The sequence below is a fragment of the Scophthalmus maximus genome, chromosome 4 (genome assembly GCF_022379125.1).
Source record: "Scophthalmus maximus strain ysfricsl-2021 chromosome 4, ASM2237912v1, whole genome shotgun sequence".
Classification (NCBI taxonomy): Eukaryota; Metazoa; Chordata; class Actinopteri; order Pleuronectiformes; family Scophthalmidae; genus Scophthalmus; species Scophthalmus maximus.
In genome coordinates this window covers 13584833-13597961 of record NC_061518.1, presented here as the reverse complement: position 1 = coordinate 13597961, position 13129 = coordinate 13584833, and the positions used below count along the sequence as shown (strand labels likewise).

The window sequence follows — 13129 nt, the reverse complement described above, 5'->3', positions numbered from 1 at the left end:
TACAGAATACATTTATCAAACAAGAGCTCGGTGACATACAGGGGGTGACAGTGAGGGCGGCCTCCGTGCTTCGCCGGCGGCTGGCAATGTTGGTGGCAATGCAGCGGTAATTTCCAGCATCCGCCCGCTGGACCCCGTGTATCTGAAGAACACCACTGGACAGGACTGTGATTCTGGATGACAGAGGAACACACAGATACGATACAGCTTTTATCACCCACAATAATGTGCAATTACAAATCATATACTTTTATGTCTGGCTTCAAAAACATCTGCTGTGCTTTCAAGGATGTAAAAAAAAAAAAAGAATACCACAAAGTAAAACTGAGTGCATACCTTTCAGTGGCAAGTGGTAATGTGACCCGATTGTGCTCCCAAGTGATGATGGGAGGAGGGTGGGCACTGATTTTGCACGAAAACCTGGCGACTGAGCCTTCAGTCACCACTATGGATGTGGGCTGGATTGAAAAAGACGAGATACCTGCAGGAAAACAGACAACCAGATTTTAATGCATGCATAATAGCTAATGTCAAAGTAACACCTTTTCCTTGAGGTGTTTTGTTTAGACAGTGTTGTAATTCACTCCGTTTGCTATTTAAACCTTGCTTTGACATAAAACTACGGCATGATACAAGTCCAAGCTAAGACATCAAATCAGGCTTCAGAGGAGGCACCTAAATCAGGCAGGAAATATAATTAACGATTTGAATAAATCTATTTTTAAAGATGATATTTCTGAATTACTGCCCTTCATTTCCAAACATATTGATGCAAGCTCTATCCATCTCAGTCAGATCCAGTGGATGTCAGACAACAGAAATGCCCATTACCTAAAGCTACAGAGCTGCTGAGTGCTGAACGAAGGTGATGACTGGAGTGGAACAGCTACATCCTGCGTGGATTAGGTTTCCCTGAAACTGAGCTGTTGTCAGCCACCGGCTGAGTGGCGAGAAAATAAGGCCCAACGTGAATTAGAACAAGGCCTTTAATAGTGAAAAGAACTGTATGTATTTTATAATGATTTAAGTTGTTTCTGCTTCTTTGGTTAATGCTCTCTTTGACAGTGGCTCCTCCTGGGTCATAAAAGCCTAAAAGCCTTTAAGGTCACACACTGCTGTCCCATCCCCCCTGGGCTCAAAAAGCTGCAGAAGCCTGAGATCAATCATTTGTTAGAAGAAATCAATTCCCCGGCTGTTCTGATGGAGAGCGAATACTGAGAGAACCAAAAATAAAAGTTAAAAAAGCAATGAGCATCACAGCATGCGAACATCCAATCCATTAACACTAATAGCTGTTAAAAAATCATCCAGGTACAGAGATGGACATATCGATAACGGACCTGAAAAAGTGAGATATACAACTTTGTCTTCTGCCAAATTAAATTATTTCTATTTTCAATTGAGCAATTTTGAGATGCCTGCTTGCAGGATGAAACTATCATCCCTTATGTAATGGTTTAACATATACAATGTGATGCTATTTAACGTCCATGCACTCATCTAGAGCTTCTTCGGCTGCACTGTGTGATCCACACTCAGAGAAGAGGAAACAGAAATAAGCAGGAAGCGGGAGTCTAAACTGCATCTGTCAGACATAAAGAACAACAAACATAAGAATATTCTGCCACAATCCTTTGAAGATGCTTCATGGAACCTTATAATACATGTACACATATGCAGACAACTTCAATAAGGATTAATAAAAAACTAGTAATAATATGTAACAAGTATAAATTTTGTTTGTGACTTGGACATTGCCAACCATAAGTGTTTGCACTGAATTGGATATGAACGTCCTTATCAGTTAAATTTTTCCACAGAGACATTCAACACCATGCCGTAGTAACCTTTGCTTTCCAGAAAAGTCCACAGGAAATCCCTGCACAGTCATAAATACACAGTGGTGTTTATGACTGTGTGTACGCAGTGTTGCCAGGTTTTCTGGTGTTTAACAGAAGTAGAGCTTAAACTGCCCCAAAATATAAATATTAAGTGAATTATGACCTATAAGACTTTTACATGGTGACTAACATCAACATGCCCCTCAACTTCTAAATTAATCTAAATAATGTGTATTGATGTTGTTTAATACACATCTGCTTTCCACACTACACTGGAAACGCCTGTCTGTGTGACTGATATCGTGCTTGTTGGACAACAAACAAACTGTAGTCAGGGTCAGATCGTTTCTCCACAGATTCCACAGATTAATCAAATTAATCCCGAGCAGTTGCCCCTCTTAGCTCCGCTGCGGTTGTTTGATGTGAAGACAGCAGTCATCAGAGGGCCCTCCCCCCTCACACTCCCAACCCCCCGCGTTAACGCTGCCTCTTACAAAAAATGCCATAAATGTGCTGAAGTGATATGACTGCAGGGCATGACAGAGGAGCGGCACTGATCCTCTGCCTCTCTCCTTTGCCTTTCCACCCAGTCAAATGATGCTGGATTGATAAACAGTGTGATAATCATTGATTATTGATAAACTACTAAGATAAGGTGGAAAATCTATACTGTGCATTGGCCAGAGAACGACCAACTAAAATTAGGAGGCTGACGTTGTACTCTCTACTTTGTGCGATGATGTTTGCCAAGGGACATTTAAAGTGAAGATGAAATAATCACATCAAACACATCAAGCTCTTTGTGAATTACTTAAATTCTTTGCATTTACTCATTCAGCCATCTCTGTCTTTGTGTATTACTAAAGGACAAAGTGAATTTCACTGTGAGTGTTAAATTCTTCACGACACCGAAATATATCAAAAGAAAACCCTTGGTTTTGTTTGGCATAGTATTTTTGCAAGCTCAGACTCAGAATAAATACCTCAGCCTTTCCCCCAAAAGCATGCAGAAAGAGTTCTGACCATCTGCCCTTCCTAGCAATCTCACCTCTCACCTCTGACCTCCACAAATCCTGGCTAGCACCCAACTCAGGCACGGCCCTTCATGACCACCCTTAACTAGAAATGCTGCCCTGCAAACCGCCTAGAAATCTCCTCCAGCTGTTTGAAACGCTGTTTTGTAATAACATCCTCCTCTGCTGTATCGATGACATCTGCCAGTTGCCGTCACTGCAACAACTAAAACAATACATGCAGTCCAGCTGCTGCAGGGTATTGCTGCACAGCTAGAACTGCCCACTCAATACTTTCACTTTCTGAATCAGCATCATTTGAATGCACAGAAGTTGTGGTATGTCGCATCACAATGTTGAAACAACAATGCATCCTCTTCTCTTTGTGAGAGCAATGTCAACATCCAAAGGTTAAGATTGTACATATGACTTCTTGGTTAACTACCGTACACTTTTTCAATGGTACAAACAGCCTGAGGAGCAAAGCTGTATTTGCTTCCCCTCCAGCTTGCAACAGATGGGCCTTCTGATGGCAGCAGCTCAACAACCCGAAGGTCAGTGGACAGGTCAGGACCAAACAAAGGTTCCCTTACAAATACCAGGAATTAGTTGAGCCCTCTCTCCTCTGGTTACTGTGGTCAGTTCCTGAGCCAGAGCACAGCATAGCTTACCTGCACATTGTGAGCTATCAGAACTACTGACAAATAGATTTGCAGATTTGTTTGTGCTTTGATGTGACACGGTCATGGCCGTATTTCTATGCTGCTTTCGGGATCAATCCTTCTAAGAAAAACAATCAACAATCTGTTTCTGTTTGTTTGGTCTTTTTAGTTGTGAAACTACATTTACTGCTGTCAATTTAAATAATAATGCATCTACATCTTCCAATATCAACATACTGTAACATGTCATTGTAGTTTGCCTCAGAGCAGATCTTCCCCAACTCAAATTTACACAACATGCTCTTCCTATATCATATGTAAAGTTGAGAGTTCCTATTCAGGTAAGGGAAAATGTTTTGCTCTGTAAAACACATCCTCAGTGACCCGGACCTCAACCGGAAAGATTATCTTTCCACTGAGGAGGAATAATCTCATCAAAGATGTCAGTGACGTTATATAATAATCTCAACATGGTTTGAACATTGTGGACGACAGACGCAGTTTTTGCTCAGTGGATGCCGTTGATAACCCTCAACCACCCCTAGCCCAGCCCCTGCCGTTTCATTGGGGGAAACATTAAAATTGATCATTCTCTCCTCATAGGCGATGATCCTGTAGGTGCTCCAGGTTCCAGTCCCCATGGCGAATGCCAAGCACCTACATGTGCCATCACACAGTCTGGGCTAAATTGTCAATGACTTGAAATCAAATTGGATCAGCTGGAGGGATTACATGTCTGTAAATGGTTATTTTCGCTGTCAGCCCCCTCCTCCAAACCCTAACCACCAATCAGAGCGCCGCTCCTGACGATCCAATCTATTCTCTACCAAACTCCTCACTTTTCTCATAAAGAAACACTGGTGATTTAAAACAAATTCAATTATAATATTTAGTAGCTGTGTGGGCCCTTTGTGTTGACAGTTGATTGACTGTATTTTACTGCGTGGGCTTGTATGCTTTCCTTGTGTGTGTAACAACATTAGATCGATAATGTCGTTACGTGTCGGTCAGTCGGTCGTCGTTATTCACTTCCTGACATGGATGCATTTGGCTACTTTTTCCTCAATTGTGTATGAGTTTCATTTTTGGCATGGGGGTTGGACATTCAACTAAATCAGTGCCTATGACTCTCCTGATCCTGCAGGCAGCATGTTAAATTGATGACCCTAAGCATCAGGAGGCCAATGAAAAACCTTCACTGAATTTGTAAAACAACTTTCAGAAGTTTTATATGTACTCATGAGTGTTATTCCTGTGAACTGAGGTGCACCACGTGGTCATAACAAAAGTTATTTTTACATTTTAGTAGGCCAACTTTAAAATGTTAAATGACCCCACTGAAGATTAATAAAAAGCTCTGGGGAAAAAAAGAGGGCTGATAAGCGAGAAGTAGAAGAATGCAAAGCTGAAAGGTCCAACAAATCAATCACTAGCTCTTTGGCAGATGTGCTGCTGCTCCACACAGGCTGCAGGATAGTCAACTGACCACTGGCCTGGCTAAACAAAGAGCTATTCCCGTGAGCAGGGTGACCTCTCCAAGCACTGACTGGGTGGTGGAGGCGTGGTGTGGGAAGGAGCATTCATCCCCTCCTCCAATCCCTTATCTCTGCTACAAAAATTTCCAATCATTCATTCCAGCAGCCCTCCACTCACCACAGACAGTGGATTCATTGTCTTTAATCTCCTCATCACAACACAGAGCTAAAGAAGTCAATCTGTAAACAGCTACACAATGTTTTTTTAACAACTTTGTTTATCCTTTGTCATGACATTTTAGAAAAATAAGTTGATGGCAGACAACATTAAAATAAAACTTGTGTTAAGGTTGATACAACAGAATATACATTGAGAGACTCATGGAGAAAGTAGACCCACTGATGACTATTGCAGCAACTGATGAAACTAGACTCTGTCTCACTTCGCTCCATGTATTGAACAATTTAGAGAAACCTTTGACCTCTCGGCCTGCTGCTCAGGGGAACCATGGTAACCTTTCTTGACCAGCAAAGGAGAAAAACAAGATTCCAGGCTTTGAGCTGTCTCACTTAAGGGCATTTCCTTCATTCACATCACAGCACACACTGTGCAAGGTTTACTTTAGTCTTATTGGGGTTTCTAATTGTGCCGAGCCAGCGCAAGTCAGATTCCTTGGTAACTTGAAATAAAACTGTGGTCTTGACCTGACTGCCTATGGACACAACAGTGAGGTAAAATACACTTTTTAAGTGAACTGCAGCAGCTCATTCAATTGCTTTCATTGGCTGGACCACAACAGCACTACAAATGTGAATGTTAATTGCTGACTGACTTACAGACAAAGTTACACCACTTTTAGGCTACCTGATGATTGGACTTCGCCCAACGGCTGTAGCTATTTAAAAATGATTCAGGTAGCGCGACTCGTTTCTGTTGGCCAATCTAATACTCAAGATACAACAGTCCGCGCCCGTCGCGGGAATGCGCATCGCTAAAGCAGAAACTACCTATGTTCTGACGCGTTAACAGCGGCTAACAACGCTGTCAGCAGCCCGGCTGGTCAGACAGTCCGTAGTGTGGTGGATTTCTTAGCCTGGCTGTGACCAACTTCAGGTTTATATGACAAAAAAGGATGAAGGCATTCAGAATATAGGTTTAAAACTATGTTTTAACTAGTTTTCTTAAAGTCTCATCATGTTTGATGCAACACAGATTGAAAAGCATTAGTAAAACTGGCCAAATAACCAACTTTACAAATTTTCACCAGTTTGTGGACCAAAACTGAGCCATACTCTGTTTTCCTGCCTAACAAACACATGGTCGAACGGTGCAAGAAGCCCCACCAAAAAAATTGGAGCTAACTCCAATCAATCTGAGGTCTATTGACAAAAGTCACATGGTGAAGCTCATGTGTCACATTCCTTTTTATTAGGGCCAAATCCCATATCACCTTTGTGCTTTAGCAAACCCCCATTTAAGGTTTCTCTCCGTCATCATCTTCATCATCACACTCCTAAAAGAACAACCAGCAGGTCCACATTCATCATATGAGCATAGGACTAAAAAGCTCAAAGGGGGCACCATTCTTGCACTTGAGATATAAAGCTTCCCTGTCATGATTCTTACAGTAAGTTACATGTGATAAAACCTAAGGACATGGTGACACCTGGATCAAAACATTCATGACAAAACTAAATTTCTTTGTCCAGTTGAAATGCATCACATATGAATGGCCAACACCTCTTTGCAGACTTTGAAGCAATAGGCAAGTGATACAAGAGAGTCAAGCTGTTTAATGAGAACTGCCACCCTGACCTTCAATCGAAACGTAAACTTGGAATCAACCTCCAAACTTTAACTTTTAATGTAATTAGTCCCGCTGTGGTGAACAGGTCCAGCTGTGCTATACACTGCTATCAGGACAAATAATTGCCTTTCTTTAGCGAGCACGGGGAGAGGAGGGGGGCTAGTTTGGACAAAAACAGTCATAGTGAAAACCTTCACTCTTTCGCCAGAGTAGTGAGGCAGAAGACAATTGTGTGCAAAAGCCTCCAGCTCCCTCTGACCTGGTGGGGTCTGCAATAAAGTTTGGTCATTTAGACACTCGGGGTAAGGCCGTGGTGGTACTGGGAAACGGCAATTCACATATGTGTGTGTGTGCGTATGTGAGTGTGTGCACACTACTCGCAACAACCCCCACTGCTACCTCGGCGTCCTTCAACTGAGCATTTCCCAGGTATGTGCAAATTTTATGAGCTTCCAGATAGACCCTCAAGCATGTCTTAAGTGCCATTTTAAAACAAACTTGTAAAGCTTACTGGCAGCCTTTACCACCTCTTAACTTGTATAAAGCAGGTAAATCACTCACTTAATTAATAAAACTATATTTACTCTTATGTAACTGAAAACGCCTGGGTTTGCAACCAGAGAGAAGTGCATCTAGTTAAAGGGGCAGTAAGTGATCTTAATCCAATACACTTTTTGTAAAAATCAGCTAATATTTCCTCACGGTCCGCTAGCTGACGGTTCTGTGTGCCCGGAAAAAATGTAAGTCCTGGCTCCCCGACACGTTAAGACACGTGTTAGCGAAGGACTCTATACGACCCAAAGGTTTTGGCCTTGTGGTTAGCGCGTCTGACTCCCGTACCCAAGGATGTGGGTTCGAGCCCCGGCCGATCGGCCAGTGTTACAAAATCATCAACAACAACAAAGAGAGAAACAATCTTTCTCCAAAATCGATTACTGCATCTTTAAGTACGACTTCAGAGCAAATCAAGGATTGATTGAGCTTCATTAAGGAAATGTTCATTAAAAGTTTTTTCAAAGTTTAAATAAAGCAAATCGTCAAAGTTAATCTTTAAAGCTACAGTGTGTAATATTTTGAAGAACTTATTCGCAGAAATTGAATATATTGTCCATAACTGTGTTCAAAAATGTATAATAACCTGCAACAAAGAACCAATGTTTTTTCGTCAACTTTGAAGGAGTTAAATAAAGTTACATTAGGTGGACCCGACCTCCGTGTAAGTCGCCGCTTGTAAATAATTATATTTCAGAATCTTGATTGGGAATAAAAAGAAACGCATGTTTTAGTGCAGAATACATTTTAACATACATTCTGCAAAAGTGTCACAACGAGATGCATGGCCTGTAGGGTAGGAGGAGGGGACATGTGGTCCCAAAAGACCAACTCTGCCTCAAGCCTCTCTACTCCCCCCTTAAAACACGAGGCCAACACGCACAGTGCTGCAGGAGAAAGCATTCCAAAAGAACAATTCCTCAAGCGACCAGGGTGCAATAACATGAAAGCCTCGGCCTGTGAATAGGGGTCATCTGCTCTTTAGCAAGGGAGAGACGGTATCCTGGACAGCTCCTAACCTTTCAGAGCTCCTGCTCCTTCATTTACACACCAATGGGCATGTTCCCCTTCCAAACACTATCCTTATTTACAGCTCCAACTTTGATGACTTTGTCCCTCTGCCTGCTACCATCAAAGCTCCACTAAATGCAACAATGAGCAACAAAAAGTTACATTTACTAAATAAACAGAAATGGGTATCAGTGGAAATCGCTTTTGATGATTCATGCTGAATCCCATCCAGAGATTTTTGCAAGTAAATGGTAGCCAACAGAACCAAGATTTGAATCCCACCATCACCCTTCATCACATCACATGGCCAATGAGATCCAGCGTGCTACTCACTTGCGATTGTAAGACGGGCTTTCTGGCTCAGGATAGCTCCATACTTGTTGTGAGCAAGGCACTGATAGAACCCTTCATCTGATTTGTCGGCTCTTCTGCTCTCCACTTCGGAAATGTAAAGGGAACCATTGGAGAGTAGATAGACGCGTTCACTCTCCATCACTTTTACTCCGTTCTTGAACCACCTGACGTCGATGGGTGCCTCTCCGTGCGCCTGACAGTCCAAAATAACGGCGTCTTTGCGCATGGCGGTGACATCGTGGGGCTCCTTGATGAAAAACAGCTCACTGAAGCATAAGACACCTGCAGAGAGAGAGGGAGGAAACAAAGGTAGTTGTCAGGATGGGGCCTTCTGTCAGGGCACTGTCAAGATGAAGAGTTTAAAGCAATTTACAAGGTTTGGTATAAATGTGTCGGCATGCTTTTTTCCCCTGGAAACTACACATATTGCAGCCACATTATCAGTGTGCACATTGTTGGGTGGATTCAAGTGTGACATATTGAAACGTCGTGCGACGGCGAAGTATCACTCTGTACAGGATTGGAGGTCCGCCAGCAGGAGGGCCTGCTATCCTGTACAGTAATCACACAGAGAACCTCGATAGACTCTCTCTGCTCCACGTTAATCCAATTACTTATGGCTCATAAAGTCACTAGCTGAGGGTGAAAACAGCTGATCCAATTAGTCCCTTTTGGTTCACATAGAAACCCAGTGTTTCATCAGTGTGACTCCTGAGGGCCTGGATAACAAGAGACACTAATGTCATTCCCAGGGGCCATAATCAAAATACAATACGTCAAAACAAAAAAAGCGCTGCAGGTTCTTTCGCAAGAATACAGTAACAAAGTGTAAATATTTTCATCGGACGATTCGACGGATCAAAGGGGGGGGCCATGCCGGGATGCGGGATGTCTTTCTGGGGCCATTTCGTCTTCTACACCAGCTCTATGTCTGATATGCGTATTGATTATGTATTGGCAGACTGTTCATTGGACCAGACACACTGCTGATCCCAGTGTTCAGCTCTCAGTGATCCTGGTTAGAAAACGTCAAAATATATTTTAAAAAATGCAGGAAAATTTGAATTTACTCGTGCCTGCTCTGGTCTCACCACTCATTTCAAATATCGACAAGACCTTTACATATCTCCTCGGTAATGTGTGGACGTCCCCAGCACCTTGAACACGCTTCATTCTACCTCTTCATATTCAGCTGAGAGGTTGAAAAGTACTGAACCAAAGTACTTGTAGGTAACAACCACGTTTAAAACACGAGTGGGCGAAAAGAGGAGGTGAGTGAAGTCACCGGTGAAACAACTTTCTGATGTTCTTCTTCAATCCGTACGGCGGCAGAGGAAAGCTGCTGTCTGACGGTTCAAACTGACTGAGACAGAACAGTTGGCTGCGACAATTGAGCGTTTCGTGTCATTAATTATTTATTTTCATTTAGGCGCAAAACGTAGTGAACGTTACAACAACTTGTGCGTGTTTGTCTTCTGAGGCTGGTCGCCAGCGAAATGTTTCAAAAAGTTTCTCCTCGGGAGCGTTTCAAGTTGAAAGCCTCGCTCCAGATGTGCGCTCGGCGCCTGTCGAAGCTCCACGGCGGTCGGTTACCTGCCGGTCAGTCGGTCGGTCGGTTACCTGACGGTCAGTCGGTCGGTCGGTCGGTCGGTTACCTGACGGTCAGTCGGTCGGTCGGTCGGTCGGTTACCTGACGGTCAGTCGGTCGGTCACCTGACGGTCAGTCGGTCGGTCGGTCGGTCGGTTACCTGACGGTCAGTCGGTCGGTCGGTCGGTTACCTGACGGTCAGTCGGTCGGTCGGTCGGTTACCTGACGGTCAGTCGGTCAGTCGGTCGGTCGGTTACCTGACGGTCAGTCGGTCGGTCTGTCGGTCGGTTACCTGACGGTCAGTCGGTCGGTCGGTCGGTCGGTCGGTTACCTGACGGTCAGTCGGTCGGTCGGTCGGTTACCTGCCGGTCAGTCGGTCGGTCTGTCGGTCGGTTACCTGACGGTCAGTCGGTCGGTGTCTCCGCGCTCTCACAGAATATCAGTGGAAATGTTTGCTCCTCACCTGAGATCGGAAGAAAGACGAGAAAGAGCAGCAGACGCGGCTCCGGTTTCCCCTTGACAGGCGCCATCTACACGAGTTGTCCGTGCATGCTAGCTACTCTCTCATGGTCGTGTCCTGCAGACGAGCTGCGCTGCTACTGAGGCGAGAGGACCGGGCAGCAGCGGGACGGAGAGGAGTTCCCCTCCTCCGGGGATGGACCGACACTCCATCACAGCTCCGGAGGTCAGGGGAGAGAGGCAGCTGCGACGCCCCCTGGCGGCGAGTAGAGGCGGTACACCCTGAACGCGCGCACCCATGCTCCACACCCACACACACACACACACACACACAGCCTCTGCATCGCACCAAATAACCATCAATATACAAAAGTAGCTATATTACAGTTACCTGCTTTTAGTAAGAGTTTTTACAAACATAAACAAGTATCAGAATTAAAATTTACTGATGCAAAAAAAAAAGCAAAAATATTTCCATTTTTACATTGGGCTTTAATGTAAAGGTAACTGTGCCTTGGCTGAAGGCATCCCAGTGGCACCTTTTTGTTTAAGCATTGTGGCATATTTTACAAGCATATCTCATAACACATGTATTCATCTGCAAAGAAACTACAGCTGCCCGATAAATTTGGAGAAGTAAAAGCACAGAAAAATCAGACAAGGGCTCACGCTGCTCCCCAGCTTGTGGCTAAACACAATTCTCAAAATACTCCTTGATTTGTTCCTTTATTTTTTTTTCAAAGTGTCATGCATCAGAATGTGTCCGGTCCACATGGGCTTACAAGACACAACAAACGTGACAAAAAACCAAGTGCAGTAGCGAAACCACAGTAAAAGACTGTTAGACAACCAAATTAGAACATTTCCAAGTTGCACATTTCCACCCAAAGCCTATTTACAAGACGAGGTGGGAAAAATGTATAATACACTTTTTGGGCTGCAGAATATATCAGATTTCAATTCCTTAGTCTTATCTTTCTTAATATACCCACTTTTTACATGTAAGTTGTCTGGAATAGTAATACTGCAGGCTTTGCATCCATAACTGGACCTGACACCAGAACCCCGACTGACCCATGTTCGTCTTGTGACAATAGGAGTTCAGCACTCTGACATTGTCATCCTGCTTGCTCCACCAATAAACTTTCACTTTTCCTTATCAGTACAGCTGAAGCTGTATTGATGAGAGCAGATCCCTCAATATCAGAGACCAACTGCACAACAAATGGCCTCTACAAACTGAAAAAAACATGTTAATGGAAATGAGTTTGTCTCCTGTCCTTTAAAACGGAGCCCTGCAATTACAAGGAAGCATGGATAGGAGCAGGACAGCTGCTGTGTCAATGTCGATATTGATCCAATGTCCATCACTTATTGTAGAGAGAGATCAACCCCCCCCCCCCCCCCAACCTTTATTCAGCAGCTAGACCGCAGCCCAGCTGTGATGTCCTTTCAATCGGGAAAAAAAATTAAAACAAATCCAAAGTGCTTATTCAGTCACTGAGAAAGCTAAACCCTTAAGTGGAAGTATATTCGGAATAATGGAAGATATTTACTAAAACACATACTTAAACTCTTAGGAAAGTTTCAAAAAATTTAGAAGATAAAACTTTCAATGTTTCAAACTCAATGAGCTGAATTTTGTCTGGGTACTTTATCCTGGGTTTCCCCAAAACATTTTCACTTTCTTTTAATATCAAAGTGCAATATTCCTTCTGAATTTGTTTAGGAGAAGCAGATGCACAATTAGTATTAATATTGTAACTCAGGTATAACTTTGGTAAGATAAAAATTTTGCCTAATTTAGAAAAATCCAAAACAGTTTCAAGTGTCCTTCCAAATGAAATGTAGAATCTTAACAGAGTAATCTGCGTGAAAAGAATGTGCATGGACATAAAATGCTTTCGTCATTATTTAATGGTTTGAAAATTCCCATATTAATTCCAACAATAGCCTCAAGTTATTAACCAGTGAAACATAACACAACCAGTCATAAAAAGGACATCCCCTGCCACAATAACCTCTCTCTCACACACACAGAATCAATAACCTATTTGTTAGTTACATTTCCCTTTAAAGTAAATTACATAACCTAATAAGTGAGCAGTGCCTCAGCTTAGGTTGCAGGCTCCTCGCTTACATAACGTGAGAAACTGAGAGCCTGGCCTCATTCATGGTCAGCAAAGATCTCCCCAGGGTGCTTAATTAATCAAGAATTCAGTATCGGCACCTGCCAATATGGCACAGTTTGTGGGTGGGGTGATGGTCGGCCTGCATGTGAACTCAGGTCAAGCTCTGAGGCCAGATCAATGGAGTAAACGTCATTATCAGGTTATGAATGCTGGTAAGGTTGTGGGTAAGGGCGA

The 13129-nt window shown here is 43.3% G+C and overlaps 1 protein-coding gene across 1 annotated transcript in view; it reads right to left on the bottom strand.

Annotated features, from left to right (window-relative positions):
* The window catches only part of prtga (protogenin homolog a (Gallus gallus)), a 31050-nt gene extending 20161 nt beyond the window's left edge, over positions 1-10889 (bottom strand). The window contains exons 1-4 of the mRNA XM_035628057.2: positions 10768-10889; positions 8696-8998; positions 337-481; positions 40-173 (exon numbers count right to left, since the gene is read on the bottom strand). Of these exons, the coding sequence (XP_035483950.1) occupies positions 40-173; positions 337-481; positions 8696-8998; positions 10768-10834 (649 nt within the window). The 5' untranslated portion in view covers positions 10835-10889. The remainder of the gene's footprint in view (positions 1-39; positions 174-336; positions 482-8695; positions 8999-10767) is intronic.
* Between the last annotated feature and the right edge of the window lie 2240 nt (positions 10890-13129).